At 49.7% G+C, this 26,084-nt stretch overlaps 1 protein-coding gene across 1 annotated transcript; it reads right to left on the bottom strand.

Moving 5' to 3' along the window:
- Positions 1 to 1,096: 1,096 nt before the first annotated feature.
- AQP2 (aquaporin 2) lies at positions 1,097 to 7,332 on the bottom strand. The gene is made up of 4 exons (XM_025402907.1): positions 6,117 to 7,332; positions 2,975 to 3,139; positions 2,569 to 2,649; positions 1,097 to 1,873 (listed from the first exon to the last, which is right to left on the bottom strand). The coding sequence occupies exons 1-4, from the start codon at positions 6,474 to 6,476 to the stop codon at positions 1,664 to 1,666; spliced, it is 816 nt and encodes a 271-aa protein (XP_025258692.1). The 5' UTR covers positions 6,477 to 7,332; the 3' UTR covers positions 1,097 to 1,663.
- Between the last annotated feature and the right edge of the window lie 18,752 nt (positions 7,333 to 26,084).

The following is a 26,084-nucleotide window of genomic DNA, read 5'->3' as shown; positions in this document are numbered from 1 at the left end:
GCAGGCTGGAGAGGGAAGGAGAGAATGGATGGGGCTGGGTGGTGGGAGGAAGGAGGTGGGAGAAAAGATAGGGCACACATGCAGGGTAAGGAGAGGTTAAGAGGCTGGACCAGGATGGGGCCAGCCCCAAACCCATCTCCTTCTGCCTGGATCTTGCAGGCTCCCAGGACTCTCCTTTGCTTTGGCCATCAGTGAAAGGAGGTAAGGGATGTTGAGCATCAAACTCCTTCTGCATCCTTCCCCCAGGAAGCAGAAATAATGAAAATGATTCTAGTAATGCGTGTTAATGGTATTAAGAATTACAGTTTACACAGCATCTTTACATGCGTCATCTCACTTAATCCCGGTTAATCTCATTTGAGAACAGTCATACTGGCCTAGAAATTTAGAAGCCTGGGTTCTAGACTCAGATCTGCCTCTGCCTGGAGAAGTCATTTCCCTTCCCTGGTCCTGAGCGCAACAGGCTGCTCTATCCACAATGACTGTTCAGTGGTAGGAGCCAGAAGCAGAGAATCACAGGCTGTGGAGAGGCAGAGAGAGAAGGAACAGAGGTTCCTGGGGCAGAGGAGCTGCTGCCCGAGGACTGGGGAGAATGAGATGGGTGATGAAGGGGTGTTGCCTGGTGCCCATGGTTGCATGCCTGAGTGCCTTGCCCAGCCAGCCATAGGTGTGTGCTGGGCAAGAGGGCTGACTTGGGAAACTGAGTGTCTCCTTTCAAGAAGTGTCTAGTTGCAAATCTCCCCCTCTCCCAAGACAAAGGCCCGGGTCCCACAAAGGGCTTTTGTTTTCTCTGCGGAAGTGGGAGGCTAATCTCTGGATCTGGGGCACCCCTGGAGATGGGGGTCCTGGGCACACACAGCATACACACACGTGAAGGTGTGCACACTCATATGCCTGCTTCCTCTTTGGAGAGGTTCTCCCTCACCACAGAAAGGAAATCTTTGGTCACCAAAGCGCTGGGGCCCAGCGCTGCAGGTAGGGGACATTTTCCAGGAGAAGCCAGATTGCAGCTGGAAATCAAGGCCCTCCCTTCAGCCCTCTCAAAGTGGCCTCCTTCCCTTCCCCTGAGGATGACTGGCACCCACACTTATCCACTGCAGAAGTGGATTTATTGCAGGTTGGGGAGGAAGGGGTGCAAGGGGAAGTGAGAATTCCCCAGCCATGCACACTTGCACCAACGTAGGCAAACCTGTTCACACTCAGGGGCATGCACAACCCTGCATGTGAGGACAAAGGAGAACTCGGGGATGAACACACTTGCACACTAATAAAACCAGTTGCACTCTTTCCAGAACCCCCAAGGCAGGGGTCTGTACACTCCCCACCCGGTACCTGGGTGCAGGCTCTCAAGAGTTTCGCTCTTACCACCCACCTGCCTCCCTCCGCAGCTCAGTCCCCCAAGTTCCCAGTTCCCTGCAAAAGGCTGGAGGATCCACTACTGGCTGCTCACAGCCTCGGGGCAGGGGGCCTGCCAGGCTCAGGGCTCCCTCCGGCAGCCTCCTCTACGCTTGCTCACAGCACTGGCCTCGGCGCGCACGTACAGGAAGCAGCTACTCTGCGCTGGGGGCCAACTTCAGACCTGGGGGAGAAGAGGGACGGGGTGGGCCCTTCTGCTTCGGGCCTCACACGCGTCCATCGGGGCCGTAGAGGCCGCTGACGGCCCTCAGGCCTTGGTGCCCCGTGGGAGGCTCTGCGGCGAGTGCAGCTCCACCGACTGCCGCCGCCGCACCTCGCGCTCCTCCCAGTCTGTGTCCGGCTCCAGGCCCTTCAGCACTGCCAGGCGCTCCGACAGGCTCTTGGCTGGCGGGAACAGCACGTAGTTGTAGAGGAGGGAGCCCAGGATGGCGCCCACCAGGGGTCCGATCCAGAAGACCTGGGGGCGAGCGGAGAGAATGGCTTGGCACCCGAGCCTACACCGGCACGCGGAGCCCGCAGGCCCCGGTGGCACACTCTGCGGCCGCACCCCTCCTCCCCGCCATTAATCTAGTGAAATGCTTATTTATGTAATTAGCAACGACAACGCCAGCTGCTGGGGAAGCCTTATCAGTGCGAGGTTAAGGGTGCGAATTTTGAAGCCACTGCCTGTGTGTGAATCCTGATTCCACCACTTAGATGCTGTGTGTACTTCAACAAGTTACTTACCATCTCTGTGCCTTTCACTATAAGAATGCCTATCTCCTAGGGTGGTTGTGAAAATTGAATGAGTTAATGTTTGCAAGGCACTCAGAACAAGGCTCACCACATTCTAAGCATTAGATAAGTGCTAAATACTACCACTTGTAGAGTTCTAAGTGCCAGACACTGCATTATCTGGGTTACACCGGTAGCCTCACTTACTGTTCCCAAGAAGCCAGTGAGGTAAGCTGTTGTCATCCTCATTCACAGTTGTGGAAACTGAGTCTTTGGCATCAGATCTGAGGGGTGAAACCCAAGGCTCCCCAGGACCAGGAGGAGTGTGGTGGGTTTGAGGTACCGCTGCTGAGCCCCAATCCCATGCTATTCCAGCTCTTGTTCTCCCTCTAAAATGGGCTTTTAGGGAAGGGGAGGGCAGTGGGTTTCAGCCATTACCCAGTGGTCATCAAATTTGCCAGTGACGACAGCTGGAGCCAGGGAGCGGGCGGGATTCATAGAGCAGCCGGTGTAGTGGATCTGCAGTGGGAGGAGGGTATCACAGAGAGAAGGCAGGTGAGGACAGGGCAGAAAGTCCTTGTCCCGCACTGCAGTGCTTGACCTCAGCCTAAAGGGAACCCACGTGATGGACAATTAACTTCACGTTTTATTTAAAGAGCTCTGTATTCTTTGGGGGCTGGAGTGATATCTGTCCCTCTGGGGTATCTGGGAGTCAAACCTCTGGGGTGTCTGTTCCTCTTGAGAGTTCTGTGTATGTGTCCCTCTTGGGGTCTCTGTGTCTGTCTCTGGAGTGGTCTGTGTGTCTGTTCCTCCAGGGAGGCTGGAACCTATGGCCATGACCTACCCCCAGGAGGTGGCCCAGGGCCACGGAGAAGCCTATGGAGAGAGCAGGGGTGCCCGGGTTCTCTCCACGGCGCTCATCGGTGGAGGCAAAGATGCAGAGCACCAGCTGCAGCGTCAGGAAGAGCTCCACAGTCACCGCCTGGCCAGCTGTCGTGCTGTTGCTGAGCTGGGGACAAAGAGGCAGGTAGGGGAACACTGAGCACACTCTCCTCTCTGGCTCCATCTTCCTGTCCACCTGCAGTCAAGGCACCAGGGGGGCCTCTGGGCTGGGAACCAGAACACCTGGGCTTGCCAGACACCTTAGCTGGAACAACTGATCCCTTCTTGTTGGGCCCTGGCCCAAAGGCAGCCCATGATCCCCCAGGATGCCCGTGGTTTCCCTGCCAGAGGTAGGAAAACTGACTCTGTAGCCCATTAGATTGGGGGTGAGGTTGGGATCCTTCAGTGTGAGAGAAAAAGGATGCTGAGATCCAGAATTTCTGTTTCCTGAAGAACAAGAACGGAAGAGGTTTCAACGGCCTCAGGAAGCTTTGGACTGGTTAGCAGGAAGACCTTCCCCTCTCTCTAGACCATCAGGCCCTGGTGCAATGAGAGGCCCGTGGTCTGTCTTCCTGAGGTCAAATGGCTCCCAGGGACAGGACTTGGGTCTAGGGGATGGTCCTAGTGTGCCCCTTTCTGCTATGAGTCCACTATACACCTTTTTCCCTAACCCTTGTCTATTCTCCACTGCCTTTCAGGCCTCAGCTTTGCCCTGTTGGTTTGCTCCCTGCACATCCTATGGAGGTTGGGGTGAGGGCCCTGGAGCTGTGTCGGACAGTGCCTCCACACCCATGTAGGTTGCCCATGGTCTCAGCAGACCCTGCCTTGGGTAAGGAGAGAACTCGGGGCTGAGTAAAGAGGTGATTTCATAACTGGGCCACACCCAGCACTGGATTTCTCCTTGGGTTTTGTCACCCTGTGCCCTACGCCCTGCCTTCTGGGACTGGGCACCGTGCTGGGTGGAACAGTGACAGCTCTCAGCTCCCACGCTCTTTCTCCAGGCCCTGAACCCCCACCCCTGGGTCCGAGACATCAGGTCAGAACCCTTGGGTCTCTCTAGGGTCTAACCTCAATCCCTCCTGTTGTTGTCCAATGCAGAGTCTCTAGAGGACAGTGAAAAGAGCTTTGGAAGCAGACACTTTAGAGGCCTCTGACTTGCCATGAGACTATTTAATTTGGCCTCAGTTTCTCGTTCTGCGAAATGGGATAACAAAATGGATTCTGGAGGATGGTGGGAGTACTGGAAATGACTTATTGGTTCTGTGACTTGGATCAATTCACTATTGAGCCTCAATTTGCCACTCACAATAGGGGGGAACCACAGAATTTCCCTTATAGCATTGTACCAATGATGAGATGATAGCTGGCCTGGCACAGGGCAGGTGCATGTCAATGATTAAATTCCTGGTGGCCAGGCTGGCTCTTAGTGTCCTCAAAGGACACATGGGATGGTCTTGAGGATCATCTGGCTCTCTTTAGCCTCAGGGCAAGTTGGTCCCACCACTGCCCCATTACATCCAGGCAGGGTTCTCCCCAGGTCCTCAAGGTGGTAAATGCTGAGAAGTGGCATGGAGGAGTCCTCCCAGACCTTTCTCTTCTGAGGGCCCCAGTCAGTTGTGAAATGATGGAGGAGGAGGACTGCATGTTTCCCATGGCCTCTCACTCCCAGTGCCCTGCTATTACAGAAGAACTTCCTGGTCATGCTCTCAGGAAGTTCCTTTTTCAGTCTAACTAGACCTCTTCTTGCTGTAAACTGAACTAATTTTGTTCTCAGAGGAAAAGAGCCCGCTCCTCTGCTTGCCCACCTAGCCTGTCCTTGGCCCCTGGCCCCCAACCTTGTCACATTTTCCTCTTTAAAGAACAGAGCCTTGGTGTGGTGGCTCATACCTGTAATCCTAGCACTTTGGGAGGTGGAGACGGGTGGATCACTTGAGGTTAGGAGTTCGAAACCAGCCTTACCAACATGGTGAACCCTGTCTCTACTAAAAATACAAAAATTAGCTGGGTATGGTGGCACATGCCTGTAATCCCAGCTACTCGGGAGGCTGAGGCAAGCGAATGACTTGAGGTGGAGGTTGCAGTGAGCTGAGATTGTACCATTGCACTCCAGCCTGGGCAACAGAATGAGACTCCATCTCAAAAACAAAACAAAACAGAGAAGTTCCCTAACTGGGATACCCCTGTCCCACAAATGAGGAAGGGCTACCTGTGCAGAGACGCGGGTGGCCACAGAGATTGTGCAGGACTTGTCAGAGACATCAGGACTCTTGTCCAGTGGCCCAGGGATGGAACAGGCCAGGAAATACTGGAGACTGAGGCACAAAAGAGGCACTTGCTGTCCTGGCTTAGGATGGGGGTATAGAATGAGAGTTGGTCTGTTGGGAGCACAGGTCGTTCCTCCACACTCATGTCTCTTGGATTCACAGGGCCCACACAGACCTAAGAGGGGAAGGGGGTGGGACATGGGGGAAGGGACTGTGGCACCACCCTCAGCTCCCGAAGGGCCCACGGGGCCCAGTTAGCACCTGTATCGTGTAATCAGCAGCCAGCTTATGGGCTCCGGGGACCTTGTCAGGGTTTGGAGAAGGAAGTATGCCCATTGCTGCTTGTAGGGCTATGGTGTGTCTGAGCCTGACCTGTAAGGAGCACCTGCCATAGGGCCTGCAAACCCTCAAAGCAGAAGAAAGGCTGGGCCCCTCTTCTCTCTTGAGGACCCTGTCATGAGCACTCCAAGGCTCCCCGCAGCTTGGAAAGCATGTCTGCTTGGGACACTAACCCCTGCTGAGTTACAGCCTGGTCCTCACTATAACAGAGGCATTGAGTCCAACAGAAACCCAGATGAGGCTTTTCCTGCACGACGGTCAGGGTGGAAGAAGCCTGCAGTCTGTCTGCATCCTGCCTTTGCTCTGGTACCATTGCTCCTTTCATCCTGACCCTCCTATGGTGGCTATGTTCCTGACTCCAGGCTCTGTCTCTCTCTGTCTCTCTGCCTCTGTCTCCATCTCTCTCCCCACCTCACCCAGAGCCCATCCCTCCCATCTCATCCCTTACAAGGGATTCCCCAGGATCTGCCCCTTGTGGATGGCAAAGTAGTGGCTACTCACAGCATTGACAGCCAGGTCCCCGCGGATGTCTGCTGGCGTGATCTCATGGAGCAGAGCGGCTCCGGCCACAGCCCCCAGCAGCTGGGCAGCCACGTAGAAGGTGGCTCGGAGAAAGGAGACATGGCAGCCCACCAGGCAGGCCACAGTCACGGCTGGGTTGATGTGGGCCCCGCTTATGTGGCCCAGAGCCTGTACCAGGGTGCCAATACCCAAGCCGAATGCCATGGCGATCTGTAGCACAGAGGGCAGGGCCTGTGGCCAGTTGAGGGCCGAGCCGAGGCCAAAGAAGACGAAGAGGAGTGTGGCCAGGAACTCTGCGAACACGGCCCTGGAGAAGGCTATGGAGCGGAGCTCCCACATGCTGCGGAGTCCTGCGTGGCTGGCCGGGCTGTCTCAGGGCCAGGAGGCTCTGGGCACTCTCTTTCGCTCTCTACCGCTCTCTTTCTCAAGGCCTCTGGGGAGGCTGGGTTGTGGGCATTTATAGGGTACTTCCATCCCGGATCTGGGCACGTGGTGGGGAGGTGGAGTCGTTGAGGCCAATACCTCTTCTCCATGGTGGCCTCTGCCCCCATGCCCCATCCCAGCCCACCCACGTGCCTATCACCCTATCTTAGCCTTCACAGCTGACTGATGTTCCCCATTTAATGAGCTCCAGATAAGGACTGACGTCCCTGGTTTTCCGTGTTTGTTCCCTTGGTTACCCCAGGGCTGCTGCCCCAGGGCCTCTCCCAGCCCCCACGGGGTCTTGTGAATGGGAACTTCTGGTGGGGATTGTGCCCAGTGCCCCTCTCTCTGACTCGAACTGTTGACCAAGGCAGGGGCAATACCTCACACAAAACTAAGAGTGCGTGAGTGCTGCTCCTTCTGGTAACTGGGAAGTTCTTCTGTCAGACCTCCAATTACTCCTGCTTCACAGGGATGGAAAACAACTGGTTGGCTTGTGACAGATTTCCAGGGCATAAAGGTTTGTGTCTTCTGCGTTTGCATTCTTGCAGCTAATCACCCATAAATCATTAAGCTTCACCTTCTCCTGGGAGCCCCAGCCAAATAGCAGCTCCTAGAGCCTGCGGGCACTGGGACCCTGGCCCTCGGTGATGGAGTCAACCTGGGGGCGGCTGAGGAAGCTGAGGGTGTCCATTCTGGCATCAGCCTGTTCCATCTATGTGACTTAACCTTTCTTGTCTTTCTCTGTAAAATGGGAAGAATAAAACTGACCTAGTGGATTGGGGTTTGGATTGAATGAAACAATGTATGTCAAGTGCTCAGAGCAGCGCCTGGTCCACAGTAGGTGGTCAATGAATATCAGCCCTTCCTTACAGTATTATTTACACTTTGAGGAGAACAGGTCTTTGTACACTCACGTGTTGGGGTCCCAGAAGCTGTGACAGGTCCTAGGAACCCCGAGGAGCTTAGGGCCACTCTGGCCACAGGAGAAAGACATTTCTGTGGGGCAGTGAGCTGTGCAGGCTCGGGGCGGCTATGATGGCTGATAAGCAGCTCTCTGGCCTTGGTGCCCACTCAGCCCAGCATCTGGGCAGTGCTGCCTCCTGCTATCAATGCCGCTGTGGCTACTGGGGTCCTGGAGGTGTTCAACTCTAGAAGTTTCCCCAGCCCCACACACTGGCCCTTCCCTAATCCCTCCAGCCTCGCTCCCCCTCCTGGGGATTCACAGCAGGGTTGGGCTCAGAGTGGGGACAGAATGATGGGCTTCTGCACCCTGCCCTAGCTGCTGTCCAGCAGGTCCCCGGGCAAGTCACAGTCCCAGCAACAGAAATCTGGGAGAGACTGGAGACTGGAGCGGACCGCTTTATGTTGTATCATGGGGATGTGGGGTGAGTGTAGGCCCAGGGAGGGGAGTGACTCATCTAGGGTGCTCCAGCAGGTTAGTGGCTGAGCTGGGACTGAGCCTGGTCTGGAGCTTTCTGCCACACCCCACATTACCGAGCCACACTCTGTGCCTCAGTTTCCTTGTCTGGACAATGGGAGTGTAGATGCCTACCCCATAAAGTTGTTTTGAGAATGCGGTAAGATAATGAACGGGAAAGTATTTTGCAACTGAGAATGTATCATACACATATGTATGGGGACTCATGACTCCTGCTATTGTGAAGGAGGAGGAGGAGAAAGGCGAAGAGGAAGGGGAGGAAGAAAGAATAAAAATTACCCATACAGAAGGGATGCTCCAAAAGAGCAGGGATTCCTGTGGGGTTTGTTCTCCAGTGTATTTCCAGTGCCTAGCGCCTGGCCTGACACATAGACACCTGGCACCCTAGCACCCTTCCCTCAGCCATCCCTCCCAACTTCAGGCATTCTGGGTCCTCTGGGAGAAGATTGAGGGAGAGGGGGACCCCTATCCCTGTCATATAAAGGGCATCTGGGACCCACCTCCAGACTCTGCACATGGGAAGAGACAAGGACTCAGAGGGGTCTGGCTTGGGTGTGCCTCTGCCCCCACCCAGGGAATATTCCTTCCCCACTGCTGCTACAATCTCCACCTCCCAGTTTCAAGCAATTCTCTTGCCTCAGCCTCCTGAGTAGCTGGGATTACAGGCACACGCCACCATGCCCGGCTAATTTTTATATTTCTTTTGGTAGAGATGGGGTTTCACCATATCGGCCAGGCTGGTCTCCAACTCCTGACCTTGGGATCCACCCGCCTCGACCTCCCAAAGTGCTGGGATTACAGGCATGAGCCACCGCGCCTGGCCTACTCCTTTCTTTTGTGGCTTCATGTATCACTTCTCCTGACCTTCGGACATACTGTCCACCCCAACTGGCCAAGTTCAGGACTGAGTCTCAGGGTCCCTGGAAAACCTTCTCTTTGGGCCTCATGTGAACTGAAGCTGTGACAGTGGCTTCTAAATCCACACCCAACCATTTAGTTGCTGTGTGCTCTGGGATGGGCCGCACACCCTTTCTGGTCTCTCCTTCTTTTGTCAAGGTATTCACGATCTTGAGGAGTGGCCCACTGACCCTTGATTCTGGGAAGAACCGCCGCTAACCCAGTCGGGTGAAAATCTCTTGCTTCCCAATACACCAGGATAGGTATGACAGCTTCTCCTTGGAGCCCACAAAGCCCCAACCCGAATTTGCATATGTTTGTGGTGTGTGTGTTGTGTGGTTGTTCAGCCACAAAATCATACGTTTAGAACCTGATGGGATCTTGGAGATCATCTTGCCCATGGATTTTAGTTGCCGTGATAAGAACATGAATTCCAGAGAGAGTGTGACCTGCCGCACAGCTTACAATAGTAGTCAGGACTCACATTCTGATCTGGCCCCTAGTCTGGGAGGACAGGAAGGGGCCAACAGTAACCCAGCTCGTGCCTGTGTTTGCATTTGCCCTTCATGCCAGGGAGGAAGAAGGTGTTCCCATCAAAGCTGGTAGGGCTTGGCTGTGCTTCTGGCTGGCAGCTCTGCTCCCCTGAAGGGATGGCTGCATTTTTTCTAAAATGGCCACTATGCTGTGTCTTAGGAAATCTATTCATCTATCATGCACTATTAATTAGAACATGACAAAAATTGCTGATGAATTCACAGCAATGTGAATGTGCTTAATGCCACTGAACTGTGCACTTAAAAATGGTTAAGATGAGGGCCAGGCGCAGTGGCTCATGCCTATAATCCCAGCACTTTGGGAGGCTGAGGTGGGCAGATCACCTGAGGTCAGAAGTTTGAGACCAGCCTGACTAACATGGAGAAACCCCGTCTCTACTAAAAATACAAAATTAGCCGGGTGTGGTGGTGCATGCCTGTAATCCCAGCTACTCAGGAGGCTGAGGCAGGAGAATCACTTGAACCCAGGAGGCAGGAGTTGCAGTGATCCGAGGTTGTGCCATTGCACTCCGGCCTGGGCAACAAGAGTGAAAATTAGTGTCAAAAAAAAAAAAGGTTAAGATGGTAAATTTTATGTTATGCTTATTTTATAGGCTGGGCTTGGTGGCTCATGCCTGTAATCCCAGCACTTTGGAAGGCCAAGGTGGGCAGATCACTTGAGCCCAGGAGTCTGAGACCAGCCTGGCAACGTGGTGAAACCCTGTCTTTACAAAAAAATACTCACAAAAAGTTAGCTAGACATGGTGGTGTGCACCTGTAGTCCCAGCTGAGGTGGGAAGATTGCTTGAGCCTGGGAGGCAGAAATTGCAGTGAGCTGAGATTGCGCCACTGCACTCCAGCCTGGGCGGAAGGGTGAGACACTGTATCACACATACACACACACACACACACAAAAGCTATTTTAGATTTATTTAGATATCAGTCTTTAAAGTCAAAATTGCTCTTTTGCATGCATAAAAGGAAATTATAGGTAAAACAAATTGGGCTAAAATAGTCTCCAAATTTCTTCACATTCAGAGTCCAATTTTCCTGAAACCCTCTTTGACTCAGAGTCCTTGATTTTCTGCATGGTATCACCTTCTGTGCCATCAGGAGCATTGGCAATGTGCCATTCTTTAAAAGATTGTCCACTATTGTTTCCAGCATTTATTTTCAAGCTTCAGCTACTCATTCCGCAAGCTTTATTGCTGGTATTTTCTAGCTTCATGTGTGACTAGCAATCATTTTGCCCTTTTCTCAGTAATAAAACAACACAACAGTTCCATTTATTTACGGGGCTCTTCCTTTCTTAGGTCTCATAAAACACTTGGCTGCTGTTTTGCAAGAAAATATGAAATTGTGGTCATTCTTCAATGATAACTGCTTCACTAATATCAAATTCTTGCTACACTCTTCTGTTTGCCCGCCTTTCTGCATACACAATAACTGTGTTTAAATGCTAAACCACAGTGTAACCTTTTTGAAGACATTTTAAACAGCAATTAAGCTGAAGGCGCGGAACTCACCTGACCAAGTTTAGGTATGCGCAAGCAATGACGGCCACTCCCAGCTGCCACACGAGCAGAAGAGCTCTTATGATGAGAAACGAGATACACCTTAGAACTGGTGAAACATGGCAGTTACAAGATTAAACCCATATGCAATGCCCATTCTGCCATGCATTGTTCTAGACATTCTTGGGTATATCAGCTCACTTAAACCCTCACAACCATCTTAGGAGCTAAATATTGTCATCCTGTTTTTTAAAGATGAGGAAAATGAGGCAGAGAGAGGTCAAGTAACTTTCCTGAGATTTCACAGCTAGTAAGTGGGAAGGCAGAATTAGAACTCCAGTAACCTGGCTTTGAGAGAACTTTTTTGATTGTAAAGGTGAGTCCCTAATTCACTCCCTGAAATAATCAAGATGGGAACTCGGTGGGAAAGAGTGCTTAAGTTCTTTGAATAATAAAGACACGGATTAGGGTGTTGTTTGCTGGTGGCTTGAAAGAAGAGACGGGGGCGGTGGAAAAGAGGAGGTGGAAGGAGGGTGTCTGGGAGCTGGGCCTGGTTGAGCCGTGGCTGTGGCCGTGGCCGGTGAGGACGCCCCCTGCTGGAGCACTGTGATGGAATTCGGAGCAGCCCTGTCTGACAGTTGACATGAGGTGTGTTTCCTGCTCTGAGCTGAGTCACAAATGCCCTCTACTCTCCCTGAAAGGTCGGTAAAAGTGGGTCACACAGCAGGCCTGTGAGTCTGGTGCTTTGGGGACTGAGGGAGAAGGGAACGGGTAGATCCACAGTCGGGACAAAGCGGGATGGAGTGAAGAGAGCAGCCCCTGGCTGCGGCTGGCAGGAGAGGAGGGTGGGAGTCATGGCTGGGGCCTCAGACAGCCTCCGAAGGATGGAGGGCATTGGATCCTTGCAGCTCTGAGACACAGCGTGAGCCGTTTGATTTCTGTGTAGGGTTTCCAGGTAAAATACAGGACATCCAGGTAAATTTGAATTTCAGATAAAAAACAAATGATTTTGTTAGTATAAGCATATTCCAAGCGATGTTTGGGACATACATACTAATACTAAAAACATATTCTTTCACTGGAGGTCTGCAGACATCTGGGTTACAAACTAAATCTTCACAAGGACTTTTGGGAATCAGTTCTATGAGACCTATTTTACACAGGAGGAAACTGAGGAACAAAGGGATTAGACAAGTTGCCCATCATTACAAGGCTAGTACGTGACAGAAACAAGCTATGAATATAGAAATTCAAGCCTTTTCTTGACAATAGGCTGACTTCCTCCTCCAAACCCTACCTCAAAGCCCAGGTGGTCGTGACGGTTGAGGCCCAGGGGGAGGCAGGGAAGGTCACAGGTCCAGGCTCCTGGGGAGACACAAAGACAGCTTCCTGCCATTTCCCTCCTGCCCATGGGGTGAGACCCAGGGATGAAGAAGATGGGATCTTGCTAACCTCCCATGGCTACCCATTGCCCTCGAGACAAGCCAGACCTTGAACTTGGCATGTCCTCCTTCTAGCCCTTTCATCTCTGAGCCTGATACCTATTGTTTCTTCTCTTTGGACTCCGTGTCACCTCCATTTCTCATGGCTAACTCTTCCTCAAACTCCAGGCCAGTGGCTTTCAGACCTTTGTGATTGAGACCTGCAGTGAGAAATACATTTAATATCTTAACTAATAAACATGATCTCTCAGACAGACAGATAGTTAGATAACTGAAACTAACATTTCACAAAACAGTATTTCCTAAATGTGATGTTGTAAATTCCTCTCTATTTCACTAACAAGTAATTCAGGTCACAACTACTAAACTGATTGTAAGACCCACGAATGGGTTGCCACTCACAGTTTGAAAGACGCTGGTGGAGGTTCTGGCTGCAAACTTGCTTTTCTATTGGGAGAGGCTTCCTATAGCCCGTAACACACAGTCCCAGGGGCATCTGCCCAGGGTTTGCCTTTTGTGTTGCTCACAGATGTGACCCTCTGCTCAGCGTCGGGCTTCTCCTCTGGACTGTGAACCCCTAGAGGGCAGGGTCCATTTCTGGATTTGCTCACTATGGCACCGCAGTGCCTAGCACAGGCCCTGGCCCTTTAGAGGTGCTCAGTATATGTTTGTCGAGTGAATCAATGAGCAAACTGCCAGCCCTTATGTCCCCCTAAGCCCACTTGCACCCTGCCCCACACCTGCTGTGTTGCAGCCACGTGGTGGTCCTCAGGGACCTGGTTCAGGGGAGAGGTTGATTCTTGGAGCTTGGATGGAGAGAGGGAGTGTGTGCATGTGTGAATCGGTGGGATAAGGGGCCAGGAACAAGTCTGCCCACATTTGACAAAGATTAGATGTGGGTGGCTAGGGTCAGGGAAGCCTTTCTAATTACACTGCTTTGTGAAATAGTGAATTCCTACCTGCTTGGAGGGTCCAAGCAGGCTGAGCAAAATGCCAGAAAAGCTTGGCAAGGGTTTGTGCACCAGGGGAAGGGTTGAATAAGCTGACTAATGGGGGTCCTGTCAGCTCTGCTGTGTGGAAGAGTACAGGCTGCAGGCTAATAAAGCTTCCTTATAGGAGGCAGCTGGGAGCCATTGTGGGCACTAGCAGGAGGGGAGAGCAGCTGGGAGGAGGAGTTGCAGGAGGGCATATCTCCTGACACTGCTCCTCCTCTGACCTCTGAATTCCTCCCAGTTCCTGGCTTCCTCCCCCATTACATCTGGAGGGGGCTGTCTGGGCTGCAGGCCCCAGAGCAATGGTGCCTCTGTAGCTTCCCAGCTCCCTGGGCTTCCATGCACACTGTGGGACTCCTTCTCTCAGGGCTGGGGGGCAGTGGAGAAGCTCTTACCAGCTGGTCCTGGAGAGCCGATGTCTGTTTCAGCCCTATAGGGAGAGGGAGGAGCTGTGACTGCCAGGGCCAGGCTGTACTGGGGTCATTACCAGAGAAGGGGGTGGAAATTAGTGATGCCCCGGGACCTTGCTCACAAGGGTCACCCAAACCTGTTTGACTCCCTGCTCAGAGGAGCTGTGGCTGAACCGCCCTGGCTCTCCAGTGCCTGCCTCCAGCATTCAGGGACTCAAGTGACTGGGTGACCTGCAGGACCTGGCTCAGCATCTGCACAGGGCCGTGCTCTCTCCCACCCTGCCTCACACCCCCTCCTGCCCCTCCCTAGCCTCTGCCTCTGACAGCCCTGTGCCTCTCCTTAAAGCCTGCCCTGCCCTTCCTTTGCCACAGCTCTGAGTCAGGCTCACCTTTTTCTCTCAACGATGTGAGAAGTGGTTACAAACCCCATCACGTGAATTAGGGATAGGGAGGCTTAACGAGGTTAAGCTGCCCACCAAGTCCTGTGGCCCCGCCCTGCAGCCCCGTATTTCACCTCCATCATAGCACGGGTCACGCCACCCCAGATGATTTGCTGAAGCTCCGAGGACGAGAGCCAGATCGAATTCGCCTTTGTTGTCCCAACATTTCACACATGATTGGCATGGAGTAGACACTCCAAAAAATGTAAAATGAACGAAAGGTTTGTCCAAGATCAAACAGCTAGGAAGCAGCCAAGCTATAATTCAAACCCAGATCTTCCTGTATCTCAGCCTCACACCCTTCACCCTCCTCCAGGAAGCCTCTCTGACTTACTCAGTCAAGGCAGCTTTCCCTTCCCCCAACCCCCTCAGAATCCTGGGCATTTGGATGTGTTCCTATCCCCCTCTCCCCTGCACTCTCTGAAGGCAGAAACTTGGGATAGGGTCTCAGCTTGGCTCTGATCCTGCTCCGCCCCCAGAACCAGGAGGAGCTCTATGAGTGTGGGATGCCTGGGCTGAGGGTGGAGGGCCCAGGAAGGAGGGCCTCAGCCAAACCAGTGGTGTCTTCCTGCCTGGGATCACCCACCCTGCCTCATCGTCCCTGCTCATTGGGCCAGGGGCCAGGCTTCCACCTGGGACTGGGCCTGCCAGCTTCTCACAAGGGCCAGCCCAGGCCTTGGTATTCTCTGGGGTGGGTCCAGGTGGGGCATCTAATCCTCTGCTCATTTTGCTGCAATTCAATATCAGCCTCCAATTTGCACGCTCTGCTGCCATCCTTCCTTCCTCCTCTGGCTGCACTGTGTATTTTCCACGGCTCTTCTGAAGGCCTCTTGGGTACCCTTGGGCTGACCTCACCCCCAGGCCTTCTCAAGGCTGGGTGTTGGCCTTGGGATGGAGGGACCACCATCCCCACGGCGGGAGCAAGGCCTGCGTGACCAGCAGCCTGGGGGTGGATTCAGGTTCCACTGTCTAGGCTGCCTGGCTGTGGAATCCACAGCCATCCAGCCTCTCAGAGCTTCCGTATAAACATATGTAAAATTACCTGCACATGGCAGGTGTTAAAAGAATAGGAGTTGAGGCTTCCCCAAGGGCTGAGGGCCCCATAGCTCTGGGAAGTCCTTTACCATGTCTAACCATGCACCTCTGGCTACAAAATCGGCCCATTCTCCTCTGGTTCTACTTGATGGATGTCTGTTTTCTTGAGATTTTAGCACACTTGAGGCAGTTCATTGTATTTATTTATTCATGCAACAAATATTTATTGAGCACCAGCCATGTGCTGACTGCCAACCATATGCCATTCACTGTTCTAAAGTTGAAATATGTCAGGAATTGAAACTGACAAAGATCCCTGGCCTGGTGGGGCTTACAGTACAAAGGAGTTTATTCAGTCTATGGGGCAGTTTACTGGATGATGGCCCATCTCAGCTTGTTCTCCTCCACTTTAAAGAACCTGAAGAAAAAAAGATGAAAAGAAATTGTAAATATTGAAAAATAACAGTGTGAACTCTCAGACGTCATCTTTACCCCTGTCTTACCACCGCTGCTTGAATTTAAGTAATGCAATTAGAAGTATGGGCTATTACTTAAAAAGTTAAACACAGATTTAACATGTGATCCCACAATCCCACTCCTAGAATCAAAATCAGGTGTTCAAACAGTAACTTGTACACACATGTTCGTAGCAACATTATTCACAATAGCCAAAATGTAGAAATGATTTAAATGTCCATCAATACATAAATGGATAAACAAATTGTACTATAGCCACACCGTGAAATATTATTCGTTCATAAAAAGGAAGGAAATACTGATGCTTGCTACAACACGAATGAACCTGAAAAACATTATATGGGTTTTTTTTTTTGTTTTTTGTGGTTTTTTTGAGACGGAGTTTCGCTCTTGTTGCCCAGGCTGGAGTGCAATGGTATGATCAGGGTAGGGGTCACCACTCTTCACCCTTATTTTCTAGAGCTCCACCAGCCCAGAGCACATGCTCAATAACCATTTCCTATAACCAAACCCTCTGTCGCACCTGTCACATTGTTCCAAAATTGTTGCTCTTTCAAGAAGCCTACCCAGATGGACTAGCGGGCAAAAATTTCTTCCTACCAAGGTGACACCACTGGCCTCACCCCTCAATCCACTTTACATCTCACTGTGCAAAGACCCACCACCTGCCTTGAAGACAGTGAAAATGGATCAGATGCTGGATTGATGGGCTGTTCGTCTTTGGACATTCAGTTATCTGCCCCGGGCATGTGTAAGTATCCAACTGAGGCTTCTGGGTGTCTTGATATCAAGTTCCAAATTCTCAGCAGGCTCATTGCATGCCCCCCCTGCCCACCTCATCACTCTAGGGAATTTCTGGCCACTTCATTCCTCCAGAGGTGACCTCTTGGGTCCCCTGCATACCCTCATACTGCCCAGAATGCTGCATGGAGACTGTCCCAGCTGCGACATCCCTGCCTGGGACACCCTCATTCCATAGAGCTCTGGACCCTTCCTCTGCATCCATCCATGAGTTCCCTTCTCCAAGAAGCAATCTTTTTTTTTTTTTTTTTTTTTTCTTTTGAGATAGAGTCTCGCTCTGTTGTCCAGATTGGAGTACAGTGGGGTGATCTCAGCTCACTGCAACCTCTGCCTCCTGGGTTCAAGTGATTCTCCTGCCTCAGCCTCCTGAGTAGCTGGGATTACAGACGCATGCCACCATGCCCGGCTAATTTTTGTATTTTTAGTAGAGATGGGGTTTTGCCATGTTGGTCAAGCAGGTCTCGAACTCCTGACCTTAGGTGATCTGCCTGCCTCGGCCTCCCAAAATGCTGGGATTACAAGTGTGAGCCACCGCGCCTGGCCGAGAAGCTCTCCTTGACCAAGTCCTTTCCCCCTAAGCTTTCTCCCTCCCTGTTCTCAGCTCTAGTCAGATTCTGACTTATTCTGGGTGTGGTTCTGGCTCCCAATCAGGGGGTTTAACGTCCTCAAGCAGACTTCACCCTATCCTAGGATCATGGACAGAAATGGAAACAGGACTAGAAAGCAGAGAACTCTCGGGGGTGCACAGAGGGGAGTGAGGCCCTGGAGCCTGAACTCTGGGCAGCCAGGACTGCAGGAGGAGGAGTCCCTGGGGGCCAGGTCACATTCCTATAGAGCTCCCCGAGGTTCTCTCCCTGGACTGGAGGGAGCTTCATGGAGCTGTAGGGAGCAGTGGTCAAGTGTTCTACTGACTCAAGTTCCATCAGCAGTTTCCCAATAGTCCCCCGGAGCAACACGAGATAGCCCTGGGTCCTCTAGGACTCCAGCAATGGGCTGGGCAGAGGGCCTGCTGGGGTGAAGGGCATAGGATGGGGTTGAGGGTCTAGATTAAGGGAGGGGTTTCACACCCCACAACTCTGCAGTCAATTTCAAAGAGAGCTGGGTTACCCCAGACCTTTGACTTATCAGAACTGGAAAGAAAGTTAGTGATTGTCTGTCTTTTCAGTGGTTCCTGGGCCCAGGGCCCAGGGCTGCACAATAGTTTAAGTGTTCTCAAACTATTTGCTATATTTCACTGGGTACACTAGGCTCTGAATACTTCCCTGATATGAGGCTACAGTCAAGTAACTCAGCCAGAAAGAGCCTCTGCTTTTGACTGGAATTCTGTCCACGCAGGGGCACCGCTTGCTATCTGCTGCAAATCTGAGTCTGCTCCATGAGTCTTTCTCCTAGTTAATAAGAAATGGGGAAACAAATTAATCTTCACTTTGCTCCATCAGAAACTTTTCTTTCTTTCCTTCTTTCTTTCTCTCTCTCTTTCTTTCTTTCTCTTTCTTTCTTTCTTTCTTTCTTTCTTTCTTTCTTTCTTTCTTTCTTTCTTTCTTTCTTTCTTTCTTTCTTTCTTTCTTTCCTTCCTTCCTTCCTTCCTTCCTTCCTTCCTTCCTTCCTTCCTTCCTTCCTTCCTTCCTTCCTTTCTCTCTCTCTCTTTCTTTCTTTCTTCTTTCTTTTCTTTCTCTTTCTTTCTTTCTTTTTTTTTTTTTGAAATCTTGGTTCACCACAACCTCTGCCTCCCAGGTTAAAACGATTCTCCTGCCTCAGTCTCCTGAGTAGCTGGGATTACAGGCATGCACCACCATGCCTGGCTGAGTTTTGTAGTTTTAGTAGAGACAGGGTTTGACCATGTTGGCCAGGCTGGTCTCGAACTACTGACCTCATGATCTGCCCATCTTGGCCTCCCAAAGTGCTGGGGTTACAGGCGTGAGCCACCGCGCCTGGCCTAGAAACATTTTTCAAAGCATGACATCCACAGCAGCAATGGAGGTGGGGATAGATAAAAGACAGTGTCTCTTGTGGTGAAAAGGTAGCAACTGATTCACCCCAACCCTGCAGGGGATGTACCCGGGGTCCAGAGAGGGAAAGAGGTTTTCCCAAGACTGCACAGCAAACCATGGATACATATCAAATGTGAGCACAAGTCCCTGACTCCTGGACCAGAGCACTTTCTACCAGGCCACCTGCCTTCCCCACTCTCCTGGGGACCACAGAGACTCTCATACATGTGATTTACTCCATTCTACATTTGTAGTTTCCTATTCCTCATGAGAGCGGTCTTTCAATATCCCCTTGCCTTCTCTCTCCAGAGTCTTTGACCACCTGTTTGTTCAAGAGTAAGTGCCAAAAGAGTCCATACTATATGATTCCATTTGTATAAAGTACAAAACCAGAAGAAATTGATCTATGCTGTTACAAGCCAGGGCAGTGGTCACCCTTGGAGAAGGTGGCACCCAGGCCGGGCGCGGTGGCTCAAGCCTGTAATCCCAGCACTTTGGGAGGCCGAGACGGGTGGATCACGAGGTCAGGAGATCGAGACCATCCTGGCTAACACGGTGAAACCCCGTCTCTATTAAGAAATACAAAAAACTAGCCGGGCGAGGTGGCGGGCGCCTGTAGTCCCAGCTACTCGGGAGGCTGAGGCCGAAGAATGGCGTGAACCCGGGAGGCGGAGCTTGCAGTGAGCTGAGATCCGGCCACTGCACTCCAGCCTGGGTGACAGAGTGAGACTCCGTCTCAAAAAAAAAAAAAAAAAAAAGAGAAGGTGGCACCGGGACGGGGAAGGAGAGTGTGGGTGTTGGCCATGCTCTGTTTCTGGACCAGGGTTCTGGTTACACAGATGTGTTCAGTGGGTGGAAATGCATCAGGTTGCACACTAATGACATGTGCATTTTAAAGTACGTTTGTATACTGCAATTAAAATTTTTAAAAAGTTAAATTTAAATGATCAATAAATATTCATCTTAAATGATGGAAGACAGCAGCTTGGGCCTGTTTCTAAGCAATGTGTTGACTTTTGGACAGAATTACACCACCATCAGCTATCCGCAGTGCCGTGGAGGCCCTCCCTCCCCACAGCTGCAGCTTGGCTGGTCAGTCAAAGGCCCCAGCACAGGGAGGTGGAAAATTCTGCATCTTGCAATACCCAAGCCTTATCAGGACCAGTAATCTCTGGCCCAGTCACACGGAGCCTCCTGGGATTTGAGCCCCAGTTGCAGTGAGTAAGAACCCTGAGGGGAATGTCCAACCTGGTGACAGGGAGAAGGCCTGCACTGGTAGTAAGGCGGGCAAGAGACAGCAGATATTAAATGCCCTCCTGGGCAAAGGACAGCTGCAACCCAGGGCCTGGTGGACCTTGGAACTGTGAGCTGACTCAGGTGGACACAATGACATCTTTCAGACAGTTTCGTCCTGGCCCAGTTCTTGGGTGAAGAATGCAGCTGAGTGTATGAGTGTGTATTGGTATATGTGCCTGTGAACATGCCTTCATTCTAGCTGTTCCTTCTGCCTGGAACACTTTATCCAACTGCCTGAAACCCTCCAGCCTTGTCTCTACCTGGTCAAATCCTAGGCATGCTTCAAGGCTCAGTTCAAATGTGTGATGTGGCCTGAGGCCTGACACCTCCTTGCCTCCCAGGCAGAATGAATCCTTTACTCCTTCTCTGGACCCACCATATGACCTAGCACTCGCCCCACCAATCAGAATAGTAGGGTGTGCTGCCTCCAATTCTGGACTGTGCCGTCCCTGAGGACAGGGGTTATGACACTCCAGCTCTCTTGTCGGGTTTGTTTAAGGGAATATATAAGTGCATATATCTCTGGGAGCATATATTAGAATCAATTAGGACTATCCCTCTAAACAAAGAAAATCATTAGCAGATTAATTAAGAGTCCTGTTCAGAGTGCTAATTCAAAGGCTAAATATCTTTTAACTTAAGCAGGATCCAATGTTTGATAAGACCTGTTACTGGGTTACAGTATTGATTGAGGCTGAGCCTTGGCTGTGGAATGCCTGAGTATGCAATTCACACATAATTCCTCAAGTGATTTGGGCACATTTTTCTCTTATTGACGAGCATTATAATGACTATAATAAACCAAAGAAACCTCCGGTGAAACAACACATGACTATGCTTGTCAATAAAGGTGTAACCATTAGTTTAATGAATGCATTTCCCAAGTGCTTCTTTGTTAAGGATGTTTGCCTAGGTTCTGACCAGAATAGAAATGGTGTGAATGACGCAATAGCATTCATTTAGTTATCCACTCATTCATTCATTTACCAAATCCTCAGCCCCACCATAGTCCTAGGCTCCATGCCAGGGGCCATAGGAAATTCTTTCTCTCTCTTTCTTTCTTTCTTTCTTTCTCTCTCTCTCTCTCTCTCTCTTTCTTTCTTTCTTTCTTTCTTTCTTTCTTTCTTTCTTTCTTTCTTTCTTTCTTTCTTTCTTTCTTTCTCTTTCTTCTCCTCCCTCCCTCTCTTCCTTCCTTCCTTCCTTCCTTCCTTCCTTCCTTCCTTCCTTTCTTTGGTGGAGTTTCGCTCTTGTTGCTCAGGCTGTCCCCCAGAGTAGAGTGCAATGGTGTGATCTTGGCTCACTGCAACCTCCACCTCCCGGGTTCAGGTGATTCTCCTGCCTCAGCCTCCTGAGTAGCTGGGACTACAGGTATGCACCACCATGCCTGGCTAATTTTGTATTTTTAGTAGAGATGGGGTTTCACCATGTTGGCCAGGCTAGTCTCGAACCCCTGACCTCAGGTGATCCGCCCACTTCAGCCTCCCAAAGTGCTGGGGTTACAGGTGTGAGCCACCGCACCTGGCCTGGGGAATACTTTCAAGTGAACAAGACCCCTGCCCTCAACGAACTTACTTTCCAATAAGATTGGAGATCCCAGCAGCCTCATTTGAATACAAGACACTATAAGAGGAATACTAACAAAATGTCCAGAGGAAGGCATATTCCAAATGGTGAGCCTGGGGAAAGTTCCCTAGAGGACATAGCAATTGGCTTGGAATGACTTGAATATGCAGGATTTTGTTAATAGCAACATATTTTTTCCCTTCTATGAAAGGAATTCATGCTTTAGAATGGCCAAACCAATCTTGAAAAAGGAGAATGAAGTTGTAGGAATCACACTTTTTGATTTTAAAACTTTTTTTATAGCAGGGTCCTGGGGTCACACCTGGTTCTGCCACTTTCCAACTATGTGAATTTATTTTTATTTTTAATTTAATTTTTTTGAGACAGGGTCTTGCTATGTTGCTCAGGCTGGTCTCAAACTCCTGGGCTCAAGAGATCCTCCCACCTCAGCCTCCTAAGTAGCTGAGATTAGAGATGTGCACCACTACACTGGCTCCTGATTTTAAAACTTACTACAAAGCTACATTTGTACTCTGTATCAAGCATCAAGACTGTGTGTAACTGGCATAAGGATAGATATCATAGATCAATGGAATAGAATTGATAGTCTAGAAATAAACCCATATATTTATGGGCAATTGATTTTCAACAAAGGTGCCAGGGCAATGGGAGAAAAGAGAAATAGTAGTCTTTTCAACAAATGATCCTGGAAAACTGCATATCTACATGACAGTGAATCTGGACCCCTAAACAAAAATTAACTGAAAATGATCAAAGACCTAAATGTAAGAGGCAAAACTTAAAACTCTCTGAAAACACAGCCAAACTTGCTGACTCATGCCTGTAATCCCTACGCTTTGGGAGGCTGAGGCAGGAGGATCACTTGAGGCCAGGAGTTCAGGACCAACCTGGGCAACATAGTGAGACGCCATCTCTACAAAAATTAAATAAATAAAAATAATAAAACTCTCAGAAAACATAGAGGTAAGTCTATTTTACCTTTAATTAGGCAAATTAGGCAATTCAGACATCCAAAGCACAAGTTAAAAAAGATAAATTGGACTTCGTCAAAATTTAAAACTTTTGTGCTTCAGAAGATACCATCAAGAAAATGAAAAAACAACTGATAGAATGGGAGACAATATTAGCAAATCATATGTCTGATAAAGATCTAGTTTCCAAAATATCTAAGGAACTCATACAACTCAAAAATAAAAGGCAACTCAATTTAAAAATGGGCAAAAGATGTGAATAGACATTTTTCCAAAATATAGATACAAACAGCTAATAATAATAAGCATGTAAAAATATGTTCAACATCATTAGTCATTAGGAAAATGCAAATAAGAACCACAATAGGATACTACTTCACACCCACTATCATGGCTATAACAAAAACAGACACTAACAAATGTTGACAGGGATGTGAAGAAATCGCAACCCTCATATATTGCTGGTGGAGATGTAAAATTGTGCAGCTGCTGTGGAAAGCAATGTGGTATTTTCTCAAAAAGCTAAATATAGAATTGCTGTACTGCACTTCCAGTACTAGGGTACGCACCCCGAAGAACTGAAAACAGATGCCCAAGCAGATCACTGTATGCCAGTTTTCATAGCAGCACTATTCACAGTGGCCAAAAGGGAGAAACAACTCAAGTGTCCACCAACAGAAAAATGGATAAACACTGTGGTATGTCCATACAATGGAATATTATTTAGCTTTAAGAAGGAGGAAATTCTGACACATGTTATAACGTAGAAGAACCTTGAAGACATTATGCTAAGTGAAATAAGCCAATCACAAAAGGTCACATATTTCATGTTTCCGTTTATATGAAATATCCTGAGTAAGGCAAATACACAGAGATAGTAAGTAGAGTTATGGTTGCAGGGGCCAGGGAGAGGAACAACAGGAAATAATTGCTAATGGGTGTGGGGTTTGTTTTGGAGGTGATGAAAATATTCTGGAATTAGGTAGTGGTGATGGTTGCACAATTTTGTGAATATACTAAAGACCACTGAATTACATTTTAAAAGGGTACATTTGTGGTCGGGCGTGGCGGCTCATGCCTGTAATCCCAGCACTTTGGGAGACTGAGGTGGGTGGATCACCTGAGGTCAGGAGTTCGAGACCAGCCTGGCCAACACGGTGAAACCCCGTCCCTATCAAAAATACAAAAATTAGCCAGGCGTGGTGACACACACCTGTAAATCCCAGCTACTCAGGAGGCTAAGGCAGGAAAATCACTTGAACCCAGGAGGCGGAGGTTGCAGTGAGCCAAGATCGTGCCACTGCACTTCAGCCTGGGTGACAAGAGTAAGACTGTCTCAAAAAAAAAAAAAAAGAAAAAGGAGTAAATTTTACATTATATGAATCTTGTCCCAGTGCGATGGTTTGGATATTTGACCCTTCCAAATCTCATGCTGAAATTCGATCCCCTCTGGTCTGAAGAAAAGATACTAAAAAGAAAAAAAAAAATTTTTTTTTTAAAATAAATTTGATCTCCAGTGTTGGAGGTGAGGCCTAATGGGAGATGTTTGAGTCATGGTGGCAGATCCCTCATGAATGGCTTGGTGCGGTAAAGTGGGGAGTTCTTCCTCTATCAGTTCCTCGGAGAGCTGCTTGTTAAAAAGGGCCTGGTTCTCTCCTCTCAGTTGCTCTCTCCCCATGCGATCTCCAGATACACCAGCTCCCGTTTGCCTTCCCGCATGACTGGAAGCAGGCTGAGGCCCTCACCAGAAGTAGATGCTGGCGCCATGATTCTTGTTACACCTGCAGAACCATGAGCCAGATTAACCTCTTTTCTTTATAAATTACCCAGCCTCAGGTATTCGTTTATAGCAACACAAAATGGACTAAGACAGTCAATAAAAAAGTAATTCATGGTTACCATGGTAAATTTGGAAACAAATATTTTTAAAAAGAAGAGAAATTGGCTGGGCGCGGTGGCTCACACCTGTAATTGCAGCACTTTGGGAGGCTGAGGCAGCTGGTACACTCGAACTCAGGAGTTCAAGACCATCCTGGGCAACATGGCGAAAGCCCTGTCTCTACCAAACAAAAAAAAATTAGAAAAATTAGCTGGGCATGGTGGTGTGGGCCGATAGTCCCAGCTACTCAGGAGGCTGAGGCTGGAGGATCACTTGAGCTCGGGGGGCAGAAGTTGCAGGGAGCCAAGATAGTGCCACTGCACTCCAGCCTGGGCAACAGAGCAGGACTCTGTTTCAAAAAAAAAAAAAACGAAGTTGGGCAAGACAGTCCTTGCCCTTGCCATTGCCCTTGCCATGGCCAAGTTAGGAGGAGGTGATTTATAATAAATCTGTCTGTCCAAAAGTGAAGTTGCCTGCCTAGTAAGTAATAGTTATCATGTGTTAAATACTTTCTATCTGTCATGTGTTAGGTGCTTTAGGTAGATTACCTATTGCATCCTCCGAACAGTCTTAGGAGGTAGTTACCAACATTATTACTCCCTTATACATGTTAGCAACTTACCCAGGTTTCTAGATTTGGAAATGGTAGAGATTCTGACCCCAGAAGAAAAGACCTTCAAGCTCATACTACTAAGCTGCCAGCCTCCAAAGTGCACATAATGACTGCCTTTGTCAGCACGGCCATGAGGCACTTGCATACCTCCTCGACATCACTTAGTTGTGGGCCAGACGCTGGGCTGGGCGATGGGGACACAGTGGTGACTAAGGCAGGGCCCACCCTCAGGTCATGCACAGAACTGAGGTGGGAAATACACATGGATGCTGTTCTTTTCATTGCACAAAAGAGAAAACTGACACTTTGAGAGGTTGAGAGGCATTTCTGAATTTTACACGCAATGAAGCATGCAAAAGCTTAGCACAGTGCCTGACATGTAGTAAAGCTTGATAAATGTCAGCTGTTGTTATTATTTCCAAAGTCACACAGCTAGTCTGTACAAAGCTGTGGCTCAAATCCAGCTCTTCTGGTTCAAAACTCAATGTTCCTTCAAGAGAAGTGCCCGGCAAGGAAGAGCCTGGCTATGCAGAGGTGAGTTCTGGTTGTGTGGTTCCTGAAGCTTACACAACTTGTGGCAAGCTCTTTAAGAAAAATAAAAATTATAAAATATACAAAAATATATAGCCATATGAATGCATGGCTAGGGCCTGTTCCAAAGTCCTAGAAGAGCCCATACAAGCCGGGCCCTGAAGCTTAAGCTTTCTTACCTCCGTGGCAAGACCACTTCTGTGGAAGTGGAAGATTTGCTACCTGCGTGGCGGGCTGCTGGCTGGCCACCGAGGTCCCTTCGGAGACTGAGATTTTGTGATTCTGTGTCCTAAAGTCTATGCAGGAGCACTGCACTCAGAAGCAGGCCAGGGGGCTCCTGCTCTGGCCCAGTGCTTTAGAGGGTTCTGCCATATCACGTATATCCACAGCAGAGACATCTGAAGGACCAGTGACTCTCAGGACACAGCACTGCCTGGAACCCAAACATCCACTCTCATGACCGACACCAGTCAGGCCCCAGGGAAATGCTTCTTCACACCTTTTACCTCATGTTCTCGAAGCCAAAAGTTGTGGAACCCTAATGCTGGGGAGGTTTGTAGGTTGTACAACTGCCACATGGGAGACAACTCTGCTTTCAGGGCAGGGCACAGGAAGCATTCAGGATTAGCTCATCCAAGCTTTCTTCTCAAATCCAATGAATGTAATAGACTCCTACC

This window comes from Theropithecus gelada, chromosome 11 (genome assembly GCF_003255815.1).
Source record: "Theropithecus gelada isolate Dixy chromosome 11, Tgel_1.0, whole genome shotgun sequence".
NCBI lineage: Eukaryota > Metazoa > Chordata > Mammalia > Primates > Cercopithecidae > Theropithecus > Theropithecus gelada.
The sequence above is the reverse complement of the archived record's forward strand: the minus strand, read 5'-3'. Positions and strand labels throughout refer to the sequence as shown.

What these genes read in the sequence shown, in the direction of transcription:
- AQP2 (XM_025402907.1), bottom strand. Translation starts at nt 6,476, where the DNA reads ATGTGGGAGCTCCGCTCCATAGCCTTCTCCAGGGCCGTGTTCGCAGAG. An exon ending in GGGACCTGGCTGTCAATGCT is followed by an intron (nt 3,140 to 6,116) that starts GTGAGTAGCCAC and finishes CTTTGTCCCCAG; the next exon opens with CTCAGCAACAGCACGACAGC. An exon ending in CCCTGGGCCACCTCCTGGGG is followed by an intron (nt 2,650 to 2,974) that starts GTAGGTCATGGC and finishes CTCCCACTGCAG; the next exon opens with ATCCACTACACCGGCTGCTC.